Genomic DNA, 22225 nt, shown 5'->3' with positions numbered 1-22225 from the left:
TTCTTACAAAATTTTAGACAAGAAAAAGTCTCAACTCAGTGTCTCACACAAACACACGGCACACTTCCAACGTTTTAGTTTCATTGGGATGAAATTCGCGGAGGTTGCCGAGTGCGATCAGATGGTATAGGGTATTTTCTTATACAGCATTGACTTGAACGAGCGACGTGAGCAGACAATCTTCCTTGACGGGCGCATATCATCTTAAATCCACTCCGGTATTATATTATCGTCTTTTAAATACAGTGCTTTGAGAGAAAAAAAAATCTGGAAAATGTGAAAAAGGAAACGCGCCGTCAGAGAAATTAATGCCCGGAGCCCCTTGCTGGCACCAAGGCAATCGCTCGCCTCTGCGGGCCGCCGGAGCACTCGGGTCGCCAGTCTTCTGGGCCGCCGTTGCCGTGACTACGCTTGCGCAGGCTCGGCCGCGGGGGCGGGGCGGGGCGGGGCGAAAGCCGCTTGCCGGCCGGCCCCGCCTTCCACTGCGGTCGTAACGCCTCGGCTGGCTGTGGGTCTGACCAACCGGAAGTCGCGCTGCGCCATCCCGCCTCAACGTGCAGCAGCTCGGGCGCGCAGTCGCCGCGGCGTGCCTTCGTCTGCGCCGCCTCTACCCTTGCTTCCGCATGCTACCCGCGCCTCCGCCGCGTGTGTTCTGGTTCCCCGGCTGTCCTCGCAGCCCAGACGGGCACCTGCGCCAGCGAAGGACCCTCTCTCGGGCTGGCCCCGCTGCCGCCGCTGCGACCTCGGGATAGTCTCTTCCTCCGGGGGCGGCACAGTTCTCGTCTGCAGAGAAGCGGCTTCTCGCGCGCCTGAAGGCCCGGCTCCGACCGCGAAAGCCCGGTTGACGCCGGAAGCAGCTGCGAGTGCCTGGCGCCCGGGCTGAGAACAGAAGACCACGCCCCGCGATTACACCCCGGCGGCCTCTACAGCCCGGCGGCTCCAGCCTTCGCCGCCCGCCCTCACTCCTCGCCTCTGAGCTGCGACGCGACACCCTGCCTGCAGGTGGAGGACCCGGCCCGCAGACCCCGACCAGAGACTCAAGATGGCGGTGGCCTAACTGAGCATCCCGCAGGCTTCGCTCCGAGAACGCGGAGGACTGACACTGGGGGGCAGCGGAAGGACGAGAGCAGGACTCTGGTGTCGTTTGTTAATCGTGGTGGCGTGAAGCTTGACTCCTCGGGCATATTGCGGGGGAGTGTCTGCTGTTGTCCTAAGTCCTAGAGCACAGGGAACCACGGTAACCCGTATTTTGTAAAATTGGGGCCCTTGATAGTTGGCAAAATGGCGATGACACTGTTGGAAGACTGGTGTAGGGGGATGGATTTGAACTCCCAGAGAGCCCTGCTGGTCTGGGGGATCCCAGTGAACTGTGGTGAGGCTGAAATCGAAGAGACCCTCCAGGCTGCGATGCCCCAGGTGCCCTATCGAGTGCTTGGGAGAATGTTCTGGAGGGAAGAGAATGCCAAAGCAGCCTTGTTAGAGCTCACTGGTGCTGTCGATTACACCGCGATCCCCAGGGAGATGCCAGGTAAAGGAGGGGTGTGGAAAGTGGTCTTTAAGCCCCCGACTTCCGATGCTGAATTTCTAGAAAGGTTGCACCTCTTCCTGGCAAGAGAGGGGTGGACCGTGCAAGATGTTGCCCGTGTCCTTGGGTTTCAGAACCCCACTCCGGCCCCAACCCCAGATATGCCAGCTGAGATGCTAAACTGTATTTTGCATAATGTTATTCCGCCTCTTGTTGAGTCCATATGGTACAAGAAGCTGACATTCTTCTCCGGGAGGGACATCCTGGGGCCTGGAGAGGAGACATTTGATCCCTGGCTGGAGCACACTAATGAGGTCATAGAGGAATGGCAGGTGTCAGATGTGGAAAAGAGGCGGCGGTTGATGGAGAGTCTTAGAGGCCCTGCTGCTGATGTCATACGCATCCTCAAGATCAGCAACCCTGCGATTACCACCGCCGAATGCCTGAAGGCGCTTGAGCAAGTGTTTGGGAGCGTGGAGAGCTTTAGGGATGTGCAGGTCAGATTTCTGAACACTTACCAGAACCCGGGAGAAAAGTTATCTGCTTATGTCATTCGTCTGGAGCCTCTGCTGCAGAAGGTGGTGGAGAAGGGGGCCATAGATAAAGATAACGTGAATCAAGCCCGCCTGGAGCAGGTCATTGCCGGGGCCAACCACAGCGGGGCCCTCCGGAGGCTGTGGCTGACCGGGGTTGCGGAAGGGCCAGCCCCAAACCTCTTCCAGTTGCTGGTGCAGATCCGCGAGGGGGAGGCTGAGGAGGAGGAGGAGGAGGCTGAGGCTGCCCTCCTGCAGTTAGGCCTGGAGGGGTCCTTCTGAGTCCCCATAAAAGGGGCTTTAGTGCAGACCTAGATCACAGCTGCTTTCGTTCGTTGTCTCTGTGCTGTCTTACACGTGTGTCTCCTAGTAGTAAAGACTTAGCCATGTTTTTTTGGGGGGGAAGTCAGGCCTGCGTATTCATGTGACATTAGTAAAATCGTGCGAACAAGCACCAGAGCTGCTGCGGTACGAGTCATGCTAGCTACGATGCCAGGGAAAGGTCTGGACACGAGTGCTCAATGCAAGCCGTCATCAGCTTGCATCATCATCAGTTGTGGAAAACGTGAACTCGTGACACTTCCCGTCGAGGTAATTAAATGTGATATTGCATGTTCAGATGTTGAGTGCAGGGCCTGGCTAACACAATAAGTGTTCAGTAAAAATGTGAACTGTTACTACTACTATCGTGAATAGTTTTTGTGTTTACTGTAAATTGTTCCTGATTTACATTAACGTAAAGAAATGTGAATTAGATATTCAAATTTAGAGTGCAAATTTCTTATTTTCATCTTTAAACATCTAAATCAGTTTAACTGTAAAGAGTTCCGAGACTACAAAATGGGTTGTTAGAAAAATACTGCACTTGTAGAGCTGTGTAAATCGTTTTCACTGGACAAGATACAGATACAGATTGCAAGGGGAGGTTAATATGAACCAGTTACAGTATCTGTTCCCCCATTTCAAATCTTTGTCATTGAAGTGTAGTTTACCTTGTTCATGCTGATTCTAAGTGTTCTAAGTTCGAAGTTATCAAATACATGTATATTAATAAAAATAATTTAAAAATTCTATTGTCTTGTTTTTCTGACATGTATAAAAAACTTTCAGTGTAATTAAGCTCTATTATATTTTCTTTTCTTAGGAAGACTTACCCATGTCACTGAAAAAAAAACCCCAAACCTCAGTTGTTTTACTTTAAGCTTTATATCATAGTATGTAACTTTAAATTGCAATACTTTTTTAAAAATTAATTTATTTTTGGCTGTGTTGGGTCTTCGTTGCTGCACGCGGGCTTTCTCTTGTTGTGGCGAGAGGGGGCTACGCTTCGTTGCGGTGCACAGACTTCTCATTGCGGTGGCTTCTCTTGTTGTGGAGCACGGGCTCTAGGCGTGCCGGCTTCAGTAGTTGTGGCTTGCGGGCTCTAGAGTGCGGGGTCAGTAGTTGTGGCACACGGGCTTAGTTGCTCCACGGCATGTGGGATCTTACCAGACCAGGGCTCGAACCCGTGTCCCCTGCATTGGCAGGCGGATTCCTAACTACTGTGCCACCAGGGAAGCCCCAGCAATACTTTTTAATATATTCAATTTTTGCATGTTTTCTACAAGACAAATGTTTGAAGGCAAAATAGACACAAGTAAATGTTAACTTATTATTAGATGTTAGAAAATCCTGAAATGGTTTAGGAGGTTATCTAGTAATGCTTTTGTTCCCTTTTAAATCTTTTTTCAGCTAAAAATGTTTCACTGCAGGAATAACTCATCATACCTGTATAAAATTAATGCTTCAGTATTGCAGCAGCCATTTATATCAAGAGGATATAAAAAGGGAAATACGGTTTAAAGACATGTTTGGTTGCAGAGATTCAGTAACTGAAGATGTCCATCTTTTGAAATTCTAGTAAATCCAGAAGTGATTAAATGAACATAAGAATTCAGTGGGGTTTTCCCCTAGTAACAAGGCTTTAAATTTATAGCTGGCCTGCATAACAATCACAAGGTAAAAATTTTTATTTATGAAGGCTGATATTGGTATATGTCCTAAGATTTTTCTGTACAATTATTCACGTCCTCACTTATGTCTGTGACTCCCTCTCACACTTCTCAACACATCTCCACATCTCGGACCCCACAACAGACACGCAAATCTTCACTTCCCCCGACAAATGTCCCCGTTGCCCCTCCTCCCCACTCATAACTTCCTCCTCCATTCCCACAGGCATGGCGCTCCATACACACTCTCCATACCTCTCAGTCCTGTCTTCACACACACTCCTACCTTCTCCCCAACACTCCATCATAAACATACTCCCTCCTCCCACCACACACACACACACACACACACACACACACACACACACACACATTACATTTACAACAAAAAGAAATAATAGGTTCTTCACTTTTTTCACCCAGTATGTTATGGGCATACTTTACCTGTACATAGGGATATGCCATCTTTTTATGGCTGCAGAGTTGATTGCATTTTAGAAGGGAAGGTCATCACTTAGGATCCTTTTATTATATATAATAATTGTATATATCTACATATACATACATATATTTAATGTAATACATATATATGGCAGAAAAAAATGTCAGAATTCTAGATGTTCACCCTTTGTTCTAGGAAACAATTAACTAAAAATAACGTGCTATTTATGCTCTGAATTAAGGTTTTCTCTTTTTTTTAATTATTTTTATTTTTGGCTGCATTGGGTCTTCGTTGCTGTGCGCTAGCTTTTTCTCTAGTTGAGGCGAGCGGGGGCTACTCTTCGTTGTGGTGCGCAGGCTTCTCATTGCAGTGGCTTCTCTTGTTGCAAAGCATGGGCTTTATGCAAGCAGGCTTCAGTAGCTGTGGCTTGTGGGCTCTAGGGCACGGGCTCAGTAGTTGTGGCTCACGGGCTCTAGAGCGCAGGCTCAGCAGTTGTGGCGCATGGGCTTAGTTGCTCCGTGGCATGTGGGATCTTCCCGGACCAGGGCTCGAACCCGTGTCCTTTGCACTGGCAGGCGGATTCTCAACCACTGTGCCACCAGGGAAGCCTAAGGTTTTCTCTTAATAGGCACAAATTAAAATCTTTCTGCCTTTTAAAGGAGGAGAGCAGCAAGAAACGTCCTCACAACCAAAGAATTGTGGAATAAAGAAGTAGAAACTGCACTATATTCCCATTCTGTGACCAAAATTACATTTGACTGATAATAGCACAGAATATATGCTGGGAAAATGTGTAATATTACTGCTATTTATTGCTGGGTTCTTCCTGTTTCTTGTGTATCAAAAAAGGGCTAGCCAACGTCAGGTCATTCCAGACCACAAATCAAGGGCCTATCATCAGCCAACCTTAACCTTGTACACTTCTGGAAGTCAGGAGAGGACTAGGAATAACCAAGTGCAGTAGTAACTTGCTGGAAGTGCCTTCCAGGATCCTAGTCATTTGAAATTGTGCCCAGAGAACTTCTGGGGAAGACTTACAAACTTGAGAGAGGAGGTTATCATTGGTAGTAAACTACTGAAAAAAAAATTTTTGGCATAAAGAAATGAGTCAATCCCCAATTCTCTCTTTCTCCCTCTCTCTCTCTCACACACACAAGCTGTGTGGAATATGTTATCCAAACACTGAGTTTCTTCGGAACTGAATATCATTGGAAGTTCACATAGTTGCTCTATATTAGGTAAAACTAATGGACATGTAACCAAAAAAGATACACATTAATTTTTTTATAAAATAACACAATTTATTACTATTTTAAAACATCTCACAAAATAACATTCAGAAACTCAACATTTCTAAATAATTTAACACAGTAAGTTTAGTCATAAAGACATGCTACAAAATTCCTGCATATAAAAAAGATTATTACCGACGTATTAATAGATGTTAAAATGTTCTTCAGAATGGAGTTGGTTCTAGAAGCCAAAGATTCTGGAGTGATGCTCGTGATCATGACTGACACCCTGGGAGAAGCTGGCCATATGTATATTCTCTACAGCTACCAACTCACCAGTCTTTTGATGGGATTGATCACTCTAGGCAATAGCACCTCAGAGGCAGGTACCCTGCTGATCAAACAAGCAAAGAACTCCCCACCCTTGTAACATTAGCCACAACTTAATCTAGCCAACATCTAATTTTTAAAATCTAGATGTAGGAAAGATAACTCACAAAGTTTCTATTCTGAGTAGGAAATTCTTGATATACCCCCAGAGGGATGACTTAATGTAGCAGACATGGAAGATGACACCAAGTAAGGAAGCAGGGAAATCCTGGCTCTGATTATGCTGACACACAACTACTGCTCAGGTGGGCTTAGAATGAGCAAGGATGAGGTTTGATTCTCTAATATCCACATGCAGGCTAGGTATTTACCCATCTTCCCTTTTTTTTTTTTTGGCGGTACACGGGCCTCTCACTGTTGTGGCCTCTCCTGTTGCGGAGCACAGGCTCCAGACACACAGGCCCAGTGGCCATGGCGCACGGGCCCAGCCACTCCACGGCATGTGGGATCTTCCTGGACCGGGACATGAACCCGTGTCCCCTGCATCGGCAGGCGGACTCTCAACCACTGCACCACAAGGGAAGCCCCCATCTTCCCTTTGAGAGTACTTTTCACCAACCAACATCCAGTTCATTTTAAAGTGCAAATCTACTGAAAAATAGCTTACTCTCCCCCACCCCCTGGTTAAATTTGGTAGATCATAATTTGGTTGGCTGGTTCCCTTCTAACCTGCCCAATATGGGAAATTAACTAGAATCCAGTTATGACTTCTCCAAGTGTCAAGTGAAAATTTATCTTAAGTTAGAAAAAGGTAAGACTCAGTCTAGTTTTTCAGTTTTCTTTCTTTGAAGTCAATGGTTGATAAAAAGGCAGGAATAGAGATATAGATGAGGGATTTCTAAAAGTTCAGTGATTTTTAAAAAAAATACCTTTAATTTTTTTATTGCACTTACTTTATAGTTAAAAACACTCATGCTAAAATGAAGATTAAGGAATATGGTCAAGTGAGCTATGTCAGAAGCACCAACTCTGCTACACTGAATCTTGTTTTATATTATTTACAGGCACGTTAAGCAGCCCAAATAAAGAAAATGTGTGCCAAAGAAATTAATTTCTGGTAAAGGGTAACTTTCAGTTTAGCAGTTATTTCTTCCTCCTTTACCAATACTTAACAATGTAAGGTCTTTGTGAGCAGACAGTCAGACTGCAGTTAGAGAATCAGACTACTCATGACTGATGCTTTGACACTTCCCCCCCAGTCTTTTAAAGTTAATGATTTAATCCAACCTCTCTAGGCCCTATACTTTTTTCCATTTAGTCCTAAGAAAAATCCAGCTGGAAGATTCTGGGTCACATAGATAACCACCTTCGACTCTACTTACACATCACCAACTCTGAGAATAAGTTAACAGTTAAGATTCATTTCGTACTCCTCTTTATTCCACTTCAGACCACTGGTAAGAGGTATCAGAAGAAGCATCTATTCAAGTCAAAATTTCTTTCTATACAGGACCCACATTTATGTGTCTTATACCACCTCTATTTGTGGAATAGATCCAGTAACCATACCAAGTTACTGGCCAGTTATCATGACCAGATAGTCTTCGGTCCACATGCAGAATCAGTGTCTACACCAGCTACTTTCATATATGATTACCAAATTTTATACAATATTTTTCTGTATTTGAGGACTGCTACAGTCTACAAAATTTGTGCATTATTGGACAATGAATGAATACTTAAAGAATGAACACCTAAGAAGGATGATCCATTTTCTAAAGTACACTTAAAATGTTAAACTTTAGAGACAAAGCAAAATCTATCATAAAGTTGGATTTTGTTGATAGTAGGAGAGAGGTAGGTTAATAATTACTGTCCTAAGATAAGAATGCTAAACAATAAAAGCTGAGGCCCTGCTAAAAAACAAGTTGAACCTTCCAGCCCTGAGTTTCTAATGTTATGTGAAAATTATTAAAATGAGCATGACAAAGGAAAACACCAGTGACCATTTCCTTCCATCCACGATTATTAAATACATCACCTTCTCTCAAATAACAACTCAGGTAGCATATGGCTACAGAGTGAAAATAAATGGACCTTGGAAAAAGGAATGTTGCTACAAAGCACTGGTTCTTAACCAGGGGCGAATTTGTTCTCACCCTTCTGCCCCAGAGGATAGATGGCAATGTCTGAAGACACTTCTGATTGTCACAACTTGGGAGAGGGTTCTACTGGCATCTAATGTGTAAAGCCAGAGATGCTGCTAAACATCCTATATTACAGAGGACAGCCCCCCTCCCCACAACATTATCCAGCCTAAAATATTAATAGTGCCAAGGTTGAGAAACTCTGGTTTAAAGGAACAAACGCCTATTTACAGAGAACACAAAAACCTTTCAAGACCTGACTAGGTAATACAGCCATAAACTTAATGTTAGGGAAAATAGGAAAGCTGAGTTCCTTGGTAGACGAAAATAAAATTTCCTGTGAAAAATTAAAATACTGTACTGATTCCATCATTATAAGAACAGAAGAAATCGAATGATCCACTAAAACGGCATAATGCTTTAAACAAGGAGCACAGAGAGAATCTCTTCCAAGTAGGTCAAATATCTAATCCAAGAAGCATAAACCAAAAGCATTTAACATCAGCTAAATTTGCAGCAGTAAAGGATGATTTAAGGAATGATTTGAGAGAATATTCTGAACTTCTTCATATACCTTATCTTCCATTTTCTAATAACATGGATTCTGGCTTTAATTCCAAGAAAAGCAGGCACAGAAGTCATTCGATATTTGTTGAGTGGAACTGAATTATGAATTTTGTGTGAAATGGACACAGAAAAGCACCTTACACTTCTCTGAGAACTACCAGTGATTAAAAGACATTAAGAAACAAGGAGAAACAGAGAAAATTAGTTTCTATATTAAGAATTCAGAAAAACCAAACACCAACACTGTAAGTCATTTTATAAATAAATTCAGTATGAAGTCATTCATTCATTCCCTACTATATTCACTTCCAGCATAACTTTTAGAAAATACATCCATACCTAGCAATAGGGCTTTAAGCTTACCTACTAGATGAAGTGCAGAGTACAAGAAAAGAAGATCGTCTTCTTAAACATCACCAAGGTAAATTCTCATTGCCTATGGTTCACAAAAGAAATAGTCAAAGGCTTTGAATGTATAAGCCAGTCAGAGTAAAGATTTCTTCTTATCAGACTGTAAGGAAGAGCAAAAGGAAGCTAAAAATAGTATTGGACCTTTATTTAGAATTGATTGTCAAAGCAGTGGTCCCTTTTGATCAGAGTGACTCAGAGAAATCATGTAATTCCTACTTAAATGACAGCTGAAAACTTCAGAAAGCCAGGACTACTTATGCAATCACTTTTTAAAAATGACTCTTCCCTCTTTGACTAGTTTTACACAAGTAAATGGGGAAATAGGAGCCAATAGTTTCTGGTTGAGGGACTTTAGGCACAATATGGCAGAGGGCCTCTGACATCTTTTTTGCAATCTATCAGTGACTCAGTCACAGCCTACTATGGACTTCATCTGGTTACTGACTACCGTATCTTGCATTTTCCAAAAACAACTTTTTCTTATATGAAAAATTCCAAGCTCTGTATCCAACTATTGCTTTGCAATTCTGAGGTTAAATCACCTGCTATGCTTCATGGAAGAAGCAATCCTCAAAAATAATGCCGTTTGCCTGGGATTCCATAATGAAACATCTCTTTTCCATCCACAAACATATACATAATTCATTTTAAGAGCTGTTTAACTTAAACTTTTTGAAAAAATATATTTTGAAATACTAAATTTCACTTATTGAAAGGTACCAAATCCAGTCTTGCAAGTTCTACACCCTTACAACAATCACTTCTCTCAACATGAGGGTCAACAGACCAAAGTTATTAGGGCAAATTTTAGAAAATATGAATGGCCAACATTTAGGCTAGGAATTCAAATATAACTACTGCTTATATATATTTACTTATCTAACATATTGGGTTGGCCAAAAAGTTCCTTTGGTTTTTAAGTAAAAATAAAAGACACATTTTTCATTTTAATCAAGAACTTTATTGAACAGCGTATCCACCCTTTTGTTCCACTACCTTCTGCCATTTTTCAGGCAACTTCATAATTCCATCTTCCTAAAACTTTTTATCTTTTTGAGCAAAGAACTGTTCCAGGTGCCTTTTACAGTCTTCCAGGGAATTGAAATTTTTTCCATTGAGAGAATTTTGTAAAGACCGAAATAAATGGAAATCTGAAGGTGCAATGTCTGGTGAATACAGTGGATGAATCAGAATTTCCCAGCCAAGCTATAACAGTTTTTGCCTGGTCATCAAAGAAACATGCAGTCTTGCGTTATCCTGATGGAGGATTATGTGTTTTCTGTTGACTAATTCTGGACGCTTTTCGACGAGTGCTGCTTTCAGTTGGTCTAACTGGGAGCAGTACTGTTGGAATTAATCGTTTGGTTTTCCAGAAGGAGCTCATAATAGAGGACTCCCTTCCAATCCCACCATATACAGAACATCACCTTCTCTGGATGAAGACCGGCCTTTGGTGTGGTTGGTGGTGGTTCATTTCACTTGCCCCACCATCTCTTCCATTCCATATTATTGTGCAGTATCCACTTTTCATTGCCCGCCACAATTTGTTTTAAAAACGGAACGTTTTTGTTACGTTTAAGTAGAGAATTGCATGCAGAAATACAGTCTAGAAGGTTTTTTTCGCTTAATTTATGTGGAACCCAAACATCAAAGCGATTCACATAACCAAGCTGGAGCAAGTGATTTTCAACTCTTGCTTTGGATATTTTGAGTATGTTGGCTATCTCCCACGTGGTATAACATTGATTGTTCTCAATTAATGTCTTGATTTGATGGCTATCAACTTCAACTGATCTACCCGACTGTGGAGCATCTTCCAGCGAGAAATCTCCAGCACGAAACTTCACAAACCACTTTTGACATGTTCGATCAGCCACAGCACCATCTCCATAGGCTGCAGAAATCTTTTTTTGCTTTTCAGTTGCGTTTTTACCTTTCTTGAAATAATAAAGCATAATATGCCAAAACTGTGGCTTTTTTTCTTCCATCTTCAATATTAAAATGGCTACACAAAAATTCACCAATTTTGATAAGTTTTTTAATGCATGATGATATGACAGCTGTCACAATACAATCTAACAAAATTGTTTCAAATGAAGTTAAAGACAACTAAGTGCTACTAGAGCCATCTTACGGAAAAAAACCGAACAAACCTTTTGGCCAACCCAATATAAGGAACTATAACCAAAAAGTATGCCTAAGATCAGGTCCATATGTGTAATAAGGCCAAAGTATTGGTCAAAGGAGTGATTATAACAGTCATTTTAACCACTGACCTGGATCACGGAATGACTGGCTGACTGTTTGCAGGACTTGAGTGGACATGCAGGTAAACACAACATAAATTCCAGTTGACAATGCACACAATTTTGGAACAACAAATAAGTAAATATAACATGGGCTATAAGGCCTCCAAGGTACTAATTTTTCCTTTTTTCACCATAGTTTTTCAAACTGGACTTTGGAGTCTTGATTCTAGGACTGCTGCTATATTTCTAAGAGGAGCTCTTCCCAAACCAAAGGCATGACACATTTGTGCTTCTGAGTCATAAAGAGATGGACCTTCAAGAAAGATGGCCTACAGATTCAAAAGTTAAGTGTATATATTTAAATGCCTGGCCTAAAAAAAAAAACAGAAACAAAAATGAAAAAACTGAACAAACTGAATAAAGAATCACATTTGTTCCTTTGTTGTTAAAAATGACTGGTCTATAAAGGTTTCAGTAGATGGGGCCACGCAGTACATAACTGGGACTGAAGACAAAAATTGAAAATTTATAGCTTCTAAAAAGAGCACTAGAATATATAAAGTTGGTGTTACCATTTTGGGGGAGAAACACTGAATAGGTTATGAGAAAAAAAGGAATGAAAGATCTGTTTTATCTTAAGAACCATTTGCCCCACACAGAATCTTTAAAATAGACAACTATACAAAACTTATCTATTGTTCTTATGACATTTAAATAAGTTACACAAAGTGGAAAATGTGGTGTTAGTTATCTTCTTCCTCATCCTCTTTAATTACTGGGGTACCTAAAATGAAAAAGAAAATTATTACTGGTCATTCTCAAGAGATTGTTAAATTCTAACTGAAAATATTTTTCTGTTAACCTGAGGAGTTCTGAGATGCTGAGAAGTGTGCCATAATAAAAATAATATCATAAAATAATCTTTTAAATTTCTAATTATCCAAAAAGCCTCTCAGGAGAATTCCCAAATGGATTAATGTAAGTAATTATAAATATTCAGGTCCCCAAATACAGAGTTACAAATAAAAATGCCTACAGGTACCAGGCAGAAAAATAAGGCCCTATACACACTAAAAACTTTGTATGTTAAACACAAAGAAATATTCATTTTTCACAATAAAATACACAATCCCAGTATTGCCAGAATCTGAATTTTTATGTTACTCCCCCAAATACTAAACATTGGGGATAAATTGGGAAAAAATAAAAAGAACCAAGGCACAGAAAATAAAATACATCTGCAGGCTCTCACTGGCCCAAGAGCCAGCCATTTCTGAGCTCTGGCATTTGAAGCATGTCCACAGTCTGACCCTAGCCAACTGTTCAGTTTTAACTCTTCAGCCAGTCACCCTCCACTCCAGATGAACTGATCAACTCATTGTCTCCCAAACTCATCTTGCAGACTACTACTTCTGGACTCCTGGCTAACAAAGTTCCTCCATTTTGGAATGCCCCCCGTAACACCCCTTCCATCTAGGCCCTACCCTTAATTAAGAGCCATCTCCAGTGCCTCTTCCTGTGTGATTCTTCTTTATGGCAACGAGCAGAGTCTTACCCCTCTGTACTCCCCACAGCATCTGTTTGTGGGGGGTAGTGAATGTTTTATTGAAATATACATACAAAGTACACAAATTATAAGTGTACAGATTGATAAATGTATACAAAGTGAACACATCTGGTAACCAGCACCCAGATTAGGAAGAGAACATTATCAGAACCCCCAAAACTTCCTCAGGTCCCCTTCCAGTCACTGTCCCCCAACAAAAGGTATATTCTATCCTAATGTCTAACACCATGGATTATTTTGCCTAATTTTAAAACTGATATGAATAGAATGATGTAGCGTGCGCTCTGTGTCTGGCTTCTTTTGCTCAACATTATGTTTATATGATTCATGTATATTGTGTGAAGCTATAGTTCATTCATTCTCATTGCTGTTGAATATTCCATTGTACGAATATGTCATAATTTACTTATCTATTCTATTGTTGTTGGGCATTTGGGTTGTTTCCAATTTATAGCTATTAAAATAGTGGTGCAATGAGCATTGTCATACAGATCTTTTGGTAAACATCCATGCTCTTTTCTTCTGGGTATACAGCTAGGAGAAAAGTTGCTGGGTCATGTGGGATATGTATGTAGATAATGCCAGTTTTCCAAAGTTATACCAAGTTACATTACTATCCAGCAGGGTGTGAGAGTTCTAGTTGCTCCATGTTCCACTAACATTTGGTATTGTCTGTCTTTTTCATTTTAGCTCTTTAACACCCCTCAGTTTTTCTTACAAGCAACTGAAGAGGAGCAAAAAGAGGCAAGCTAGCAGCTGTGGCCACCTGTGTTCTGGTCCATCTCACTGGTTTAGGATAGACCAGCTGGTTTTTCTAGGGGCTGTTCAGATTGGCCTGAAGTCAATATTTGGTCCAAAAGGCTGTATATAATGTGGCTTGGTCTATTCAGGGTCTATATAAGGGATTCTTTTCCATTCTTAATGGAAGGGTTCACTTCCTGTGCACAATGAGAAAGGAAGACAAATGATTTCAAATGGTTTCTAGAGGTCAAAGTTGAACATAAAAAGGCTGAAGTCCAAGGCTCTAATGTACCCTCTCTTTTGTTCTATTTTATTTTAACTTATGAAATATTCATTCATATAGATACAATATAAATAAAGAGTAACAAAACCAATTATTGTATACCCATCACCCAATTTAGGAAACAGAACATCACCAGTATCTAAGAAACCTATTTGCCTCTTCCTGTTTATTCCTGTACCTCCCACAAGAGGCAGTCTAGTGTCTTTGTTATTTTACTGCTAGGTATGTAGCCAGAGGGAAAAAAGGGAACATTCTGCATGATTCCATTTATATAAAACTCTATGAAATACAAACTAATCTATAGGGGCAGAAAGCGGATCAGTGACTGCCTTGGGAGGGATGGTGGTGAGCAGCAGGAGGGAGGGATTACAAAGAGGCAAAAGGAAATTTTTTGGGGGTGATATATATGTTCATTATCTTTTCCCCCCAACTTTATTGAGATATGATTGATATATAACATTCTGTAGGTTTAAGGTAAAAATGGCCTGGCTTCCTCATAGGACCACTGGAAGGAGTAAAGACCCAGGGAGGTCTGTGACTCTTTTATTATTTCTGGTTTTCAGATGACAAAAGAACAAAGTTTGGTGAGATGAATTAACCAGCCCGATGACAAAAAAGCTAGAACTGGGACTTGAACCCAGTCAGTCAGGGATCTCTCCTGACATTTTCACCTATCTTAGGTATTGAGAAACTAAAATTAGGGGGGAGAGGGAGAGAGAACATTACAATTTTGATCCAATTGTGAAAAAGCAACTCCTTACTATTTATGTCTAATTATTTTGCAAAATAGTACATTTGGGACTTGAGAATAAACCCAGCTTTCTTACAAGCTTTTGGTTTAGTGATGATCTTATACCAGTCTAAATATTCTAGAAGTCTTTCATCTCACTCTGGCCCAAACTGGGACCACAAAATTTCCTACAGACAGAAGTGGCCTTGGCGACCAGAGATAACCTATCATTTTCTTTAGTTTTGCTCCTTTTCATGATTCCATGCTACAAGTTCAATTCTTACACCCAGAAAACATTTCCAAGCTGGCCCAGAGTCACTCACCATCTAGCTTTTTCAGTTTGGGTACTCTCTTGGTTGCCTCGTCAATCCAGTTCCCTTCAGCAGAATGTTTCTCTTCCAAGGGATTGCCTACAAACACCAGGTCTTCTAGGCATGGTAGTTCTGCCAGCTTCACAAATTCACCTACAAGTACAAAGAATACATTCCATATTAAAATGGCAAGTTTTACTCTTATGATTTTGAAGGGTGAATCCCAGTATCACTAGCCCTCAGTTTGTGACTATTCAGAACAATTCATTGTTTAAGATTTTGAAGGAAGTAGGGGACATTATACCATATGAAGTCATTCTCTGAAGACATTATGGAAAGGGAGGGAAAGCAAGACATACCTCTTCTACCTTTATGCTAATCTAAGGATGGGATAAGAAGAGGAAATGAGGTTCAGAATCAACAAATCAATCTCCAGTGACAGGTCTTCTCTATACTGTACTACATCAGTATCAGCTAAACTAAACTGCCTTTGTCTCTACCATTCCCTCATCTCTAAATTCTTAAAGCAACTCATTCAAGCCTCTATTGTAGAACTTATCACACAGTTTTCTAATTATTAACTCATAAACTAATCTTTCCCACTAAGCTGTGAACTCCTTGAGGGCAGGGATAATGTCCTATTCAACTATGTATCTCAACAGCCTGGCATAGTTCATGGCACACAATAGGGCTTTAAAACTAAGCTGTGAACTCCTTGAGGGCAGGGATAATGTCCTATTCAACTATGTATCTCAACAGCCTGGCATAGTTCATGGCACACAACAGGGCTTTAAAACTAGGCTGTGAACTCCTTGAGGGCAGGGATAATGTCCTATTCAACTGTGTATCTCAACAGCCTGGCATAGTTCATGGCACACAATAGGGCTTTAAAATGCTAAATGGATAATGTACAATAAAAAAGAAAAGCAATATATATGTTAAATAAGTCTTCCACCCAAGAATTATTAAACCGATTCCTTTTGGCCTTTGGACAACAGTTTAATTTTTTTCATGATTAATAGGACCAGGACCTATTCAATTATAATCATTCTAAGTAAATATTTAAATGTAAATTTCAAGTGTTTAGATGAAATATAGGAACTCCTATAGCTATTTCCCTCTGTGCTTAGAAAGAAATGTCCCCATTTCGTATCTTGTTCCCTATAGGGCTATTTTCTATAAACATGAGGTAGAAGGTTAGCAAAGAGCCAACCTCACTTACCCCAGTCTTTCACCAGGTTATTAGACATGTAAAGAATCTTCAATTTCTTCATTACATGGATCCCTTTCAACTTCTCAATAAAATTGTAGGAGATCCACAGTTCTTCTAACGTGTCCCCTACTGCTTCCTGAAAAAGAAAGCAATTTTATTTACATACTTATTTTTAAGTTTTTCCTTCTGTCCCCCTCCTCATAAACATAAAGACAATGGCCTTCAGAGAGAACTGAGACCAACCTGTCCACTGGCAGGAGAGCTGAAGGCTGTGTGGGAGTTTTTTCTCATTAAGAAAGCCAAGTAGAACATTTTCTTCCTGTCTTCAAACTGATCTGAACTAAGAGTACCTACTGAAATCACCAAGAGGGGAAATAAGAGCACTATTTTTTTTTTTGCAGTACGCGGGCCTCTCACTGCTGTGGCCTCTCCCGTTGCAGAGCACAGGCTCCGGACGCGCAGGCTCAGCGGCCATGGCTCACGGGCCCAGCCGCTCCGCGGCATGTGGGATCCTCCCAGACCGGGGCACGAACCCGTGTCCCCTGCATTGGCAGGTGGACTCTCAACCACTGTGCCACCAGGGAAGCCCTATTTTATCGAATAATATACTTTTCAAATCACTTCCCTATACATTGTATTATTTGATCCTTATTTAATTAAGATAGGCAAAGCAGGTTATTTGATTTCTATTCTAGATAGATTAAGGGCTTCTTCTAAGATCACAATGCTTTTTTTTTTTTTTTTTTTGGCTGCACCACGCAGCTTGCAGGATGGGATAGAGCCCAAGCCCACGGCAGTGAAAGCACACAGTCCTAACCACTGGACCACCAAGGAATTCCCAACAATGTTATTAAATAGTAGACCTATGTCTAAATTTCAGGGTTTTTAAAAAATATTTATTATGAAAACTTTCAAACATAAAAAAGTTGAAAGAATATTACAGTAAATACCCATATATCTACTACCCAGCTTCTACCATTAACATTTTACTATCCTTTTCCTGTCACATATCTGGTCCATCTATCCATCCTGCTATCTATGCATCAATTCACCTTATTTTTTCTGATGTATAAAACTCAACTTAAAACCCATAGTCTTTTCATTATACTATAATGATTATGTCATACTGACTCTTAAATGCTAGATACAATCAATAGTGGCACAAAAACTTTTCCTTCTTTCATATACAAAAGACAAAATGTAGTGATTATTTGTTCCTTAAAAAACAAAAAAGTGACTAGGCAGAATCAGTTCGATGTTCAAACCCCTCTTAACCCAAAAGGATTTACCTACATCCACATGGTAATGTTAGAATGTAGGACCCAGGTCTATGTCCTGGTAACTGTCCCTTTAAAGACTATAAAGAGAATAAATGTACTCTGGATAAAGATCATTAATGCATTTTCCATACAGATGGAACCAAGGGGAAAAGCTGAGAATGGAATGGTCTGAGTTAGTTCTGTGTGTCATCCCAAGGCCCACAATTCATCTTAGTTTCAACTTTCTAAGTAGGAGAAACAACAATTTCAAAGTAAAAGAAACTTTTAAATCAGTCCATCCTGGCACTGAAAGTGTGAGGCAGCAGAAAAAATAGTGACTAAATAATACTAATTAGAAAGTTTAGGCTCAATTCTGGGTTCTGCCACTTACTTAGTGTCATTTTACACGTGCAGATGAGGACTCTTGGTCAGTTTTCACACAGCCAATTTGATCAATTCTCCAAACAGCCAATTTGCTGAATTTACTCTTTTACTGATTTACTGAAAAACTGATTAACTACTTACAAATTATAGCAATTTGTTTTAGATAGGATAGGACAGAAATTACTTTAGACAGGATAACTTCTGAAGATGTCTGTTTTGCTTTGTTCATTCCTTACAAGCATTAATTGAGTTTCAGTTTAGTTTTCAGCCAATTGGATGCAGCTGTTCTGCCATGACCAAATTTCTGTGCATTTGGGGACTTTACTTGGGAATATAAATTCTCATTGCAGAATGAGAATTTCTTATGTATATTGACTAACAAATGTTGTATAGATTTTGGGTGTCCAGGGCATAGTTTTGTCTTTCAGTACATTTTCAATCTATTCCACTGTTTTTCCTACTTCCCTAAATATAACAGTTCACTAACCAACTCAATTAGATTACTATTTTTATGTGTTTTAATCATTTGAGAAGTGATCAGTGTCTAAAATATGAAACTGACATTCTACAAAGATGGACTGACAAATCTAACAGCTGGGATAAAACAGCTACACTAAAATTAATACTAAATAAAATCTTAAAGAAAAGTTTAAAAGGTGTTGAAACCATTCCAAGCAACACAATTTTCTATATATTTGTAAGTAGGTAATAAAGACAAAATTCTGGTGAAGCAATCTGGTGAATGTTAATCAATAAAAACTGGCTAAGTCTGTGTGACTCAATTCAGTGAAATCTGTCATTCAATAAACTAGCCCTTTGGAGAACTGTACATTGAATGAACAGGCATTTAGCAAACTGGTCTGCTTCTGCATGTGAATAAATCACTTCTCTTCTTAGTTTCTAACTCTGTAAAATAAGGAGGCTGGCACAATGAGCTAGCACCTCATACCTATTAGGATGACTACTGTCAAATAAACAGAAAATAACAAGTATTGGCAAGGATATGGAGAAATTGGAACCCTTGTGCACTGTTGGTGTGAATGTAGAATGGTGTAGATGCTATGGAAAACATTTTGGCAGTTCATCCAAAAATTAAAAACATATGAACCAGCAATCCCACTACTGGGCATATATCCAAAATAATTGAAAGTAGGGTTTCAAAGAGATATTTGGATACCCATGTTCATAGCAGCATAATTTACAACAGCCAAAAGGAAGAAACAACCCAAGTGTTTGTTGATGGATGAATGGATAAACAAAATATGGTCTATTCATACAACAGAATATTATTCATCCTTAAAAAGGAAAGAAATTCTGATATATGCTACAACATGGATGAACCTTGAGGACATTATGCTAAGTGAACTAAGCCAGTCACAAAAAGACAAATACTGTATGATTCTACTTATATGAGATATCTAGAGTAGTCGAATTCACAGAGACAGAAAGTAGAATGGTGGTTGCCAGAGCTGGTGGGAGGAGACAATGGGAAGTTACTGTTTAATAGGTATAGAGGTTCGGTTTTCTAAAATGAAATCAATTCTCTCCACGTCAATCTATAGATTCAATGCAACTCTACTAAGACTTCCAATGAGATTTTATTTTTTACAAACTTGATAGACTGATTTTCAAGTTTCTCTTGAAGAATAAATGTCCAAGAAAAGCCACAAATATTTTGAACAAAGAGAGAGGACCTGTCTCAATAGATATCAAAACATATTATAAAGTGAAAGAAAAGTAAAGCAACATGATATTGGAACTGAAATATATAGGTAAAACAACAAACAGAAAGAAACTTGAGGGACTTCCCTGGTGGTCCAGTGGGTAAGACTCCATGCTCCCAATGCAGGGGGCCCAGGTTCGATCCCTGGTCAGGGAACTAGATCCCACATGCCGCAACTAAGATCTGCATGCTGCAACTAAGAAGTCTGCATGTCACAACTAAAGATCCTGCACAGCCTAAATAAATAAATAAATATTTTAAATAAATAAATAAAATAAATAAACACTTGCCAAAAGGATTAGGCTTAAAAAAAAAAAAAGAGGGCTTCCCTGGTGGCGCAGTGGTTGAGGGTCTGCCTGCCGATGCAGGGGACATGGGTTCGTGCCCCGGTCCGGGAGGATCCCTCATGCCGCGGAGCGGCTGGGCCCGTGAGCCATGTCCGCTGAGCCTGCGCGTCCTGAGCCTGTGCTCCGCAACGGGAGAGGCCACAACAGTGAGAGGCCCGCGTACCGCAAAAAAAAAACTTGACCATCCAGGAACCTACCCATGCATATACAAGAGTTTATTTAGTATGTGGCATTTCCAAACAGTAGGAAAATGAGACTTTTCAATATATGGCTAACCATTTGGAGGAAAAAAAATAAGGTCTGATATCTGTCACATGCAATTTGCAAAAATAAACTCCAGATGGTTTAAAGGTATAAACTTTTTAAATTTATACTTAAAAAACAATAGAAGTACTAAAAGAAAATATAAGATGATTTTTTCATAATCTAGAAGTGAAGACCTTCTATATAAGATACAAAACACAGTTGTTATAAAGATTTGACAAATAAAAATTTTAAAACTCCATACGGCAACTATGAATAAAGTAAAAAGACAAGTGACAAACTAAGAGAAAATATATTAAATAATTCTGAAAACTTTGCATTAAATTGCAGTATGGAATTTGTAATCAGATTACCTAGATTTGACTAAGTCCTCCACCTTTTCCTCTTCCCTCCTGCCCTTTTTCTCTCCTTCATCATCTTTTCTTTTGTCTGTTTAGCTATTCATTTGTAGATGGACACTTGGGTTGCTTCCATCTTTTGACTACAGTGCATAATGCTGCTATGAATATAAGTGCACAAATATTTTGTTTGTATTTTGAGGGGGGATCATTAGTTGTTTTTTAATTTAAAGAGTAACATACATAATCATCACCTAAATAAAAATATAAAATATTTTTTAAAAAAGAGTAACACACAAGATAACAACATAACAAAAATCAAATAGTGCAAACAAGTATAATGAAAAGTCTCTTTCTCACCCACGCCCGTTCCCTTCCCCAGAGGTAACAGCTATCATCAGAAATATTCTATGCATATATGTACATAGAAATATCCACTTTGCTTCTTTTCATTTAATAATATACTTTGCAAATTATTCTATTTCAGCACATATAGGTAAGTCCTACCTCATTTTCCCCTTTGATATATTTTGTTTAGCTAGTCTACTACTGATAGGCACTTAGATTGTTGCAGTCTTTTATACAAGCTATATTTCAATGAATGTACTTGGTCCACCATCTTTGTTCATGTATGTGAGTATGAAAAACTCTTCGATATAGAATAGTTGGGACAAAGTAAATACACATTGAAGACACTGATAGCTATTGACAGACTGCTCATCTCAGCAATAGGGTTTAACAGCGCCTGTTCACTATACCTGGGCATTTTACATAACTATCTGAGCCTCAGTTTCTTTACCTTAAAATGAGGACTGAGGATTTTTTATCTTAAAATGAGGATATTATCTACTTGTTGTGAGTTTCAAATGAGATAATGCATGTAAAGAGTCTGCTACACAGTTCATAAATGTAACAACAATAATAGTAATAACATTATCAATACTGGATAAATATTAGGAATATTGAGGAGTGCCTAGTAATAAGAAAAAGATAAAAGTAGAAAATGGGTAAAAGATGTTAGGTCAATTTCCAAAAGAGGAAACATGCATAACCAATAAGTATATAAAAAGATGTTCAAAGTCACAACTAACTAAAGAATACAGATTAAAACAATGTAATACTCCTTTTTTGCCTATCATATTGGCAAATATTAAAAATATGGATAATACTCAGGGATGTTGAGGGTGGAGGGAGTAATCCTCACCCTTATACCATTGATGGAAGTGGAAACTGGCATAAGCATTGTGGGAGCAATCTGAGGTACTTGTCAAAAATTTAAATGCACAAAAATAACCTCAGCTTTTCTACTTTTAGGAATCTAGCCCATGTAAAGATTCAAATAACTGCTAAAGGATATATGTAAAAAGATGTTCACTACAGCATGATTTGTAATAGCAAAAAAAAGAGAGACAGACAGACAGACACCCCTTCTTCAATAAAATATCTGGAAACACTCTAAATGTTCAGCAATATATGAATAGTTAAATACATTGCCATACACTGATAACGTAGAAAACAACAGCTATCGAAAAGAATGCATTAAATCTGCCTGTTTTTACATGGAAGGATATTCCTGATATATTATTGAATGAAAAAGCAGGAAAAATATGCCCAGTATATTATCAGTACAAATATATA

The 22225-nt window shown here is 39.6% G+C and overlaps 2 protein-coding genes across 2 annotated transcripts in view; one reads left to right on the top strand and one right to left on the bottom strand.

Moving 5' to 3' along the window:
* Positions 1-600: 600 nt before the first annotated feature.
* Positions 601-3121, top strand: PNMA1 (PNMA family member 1). Its single transcript, XM_029239742.1, has one exon. The coding sequence runs from the start codon at positions 1282-1284 to the stop codon at positions 2338-2340; it is 1059 nt and encodes a 352-aa protein (XP_029095575.1). The 5' UTR covers positions 601-1281; the 3' UTR covers positions 2341-3121.
* Positions 3122-11609: 8488 nt separating this feature from the next.
* DNAL1 (dynein axonemal light chain 1) overlaps positions 11610-22225 on the bottom strand; it is a 29594-nt gene continuing 18978 nt past the window's right edge. The window contains exons 6-8 of the mRNA XM_029238586.1: positions 16282-16408; positions 15072-15212; positions 11610-12211 (exon numbers count right to left, since the gene is read on the bottom strand). Coding sequence (XP_029094419.1) covers positions 12171-12211; positions 15072-15212; positions 16282-16408 — 309 coding nt within the window. The 3' untranslated portion in view covers positions 11610-12170. The remainder of the gene's footprint in view (positions 12212-15071; positions 15213-16281; positions 16409-22225) is intronic.

The sequence above is a fragment of the Monodon monoceros genome, unplaced genomic scaffold (assembly GCF_005190385.1).
Source record: "Monodon monoceros isolate NGI ecotype Baffin Bay Population unplaced genomic scaffold, NGI_Narwhal_1 Super_Scaffold_21, whole genome shotgun sequence".
Classification (NCBI taxonomy): Eukaryota; Metazoa; Chordata; class Mammalia; order Artiodactyla; family Monodontidae; genus Monodon; species Monodon monoceros.
The sequence above is the reverse complement of the archived record's forward strand: the minus strand, read 5'-3'. Positions and strand labels throughout refer to the sequence as shown.

Bases quoted from the DNA above. Each gene is read 5' to 3' on its own strand.
- PNMA1 (XM_029239742.1), top strand. From the start codon at position 1,282: ATGGCGATGACACTGTTGGAAGACTGGTGTAGGGGGATGGATTTGAAC.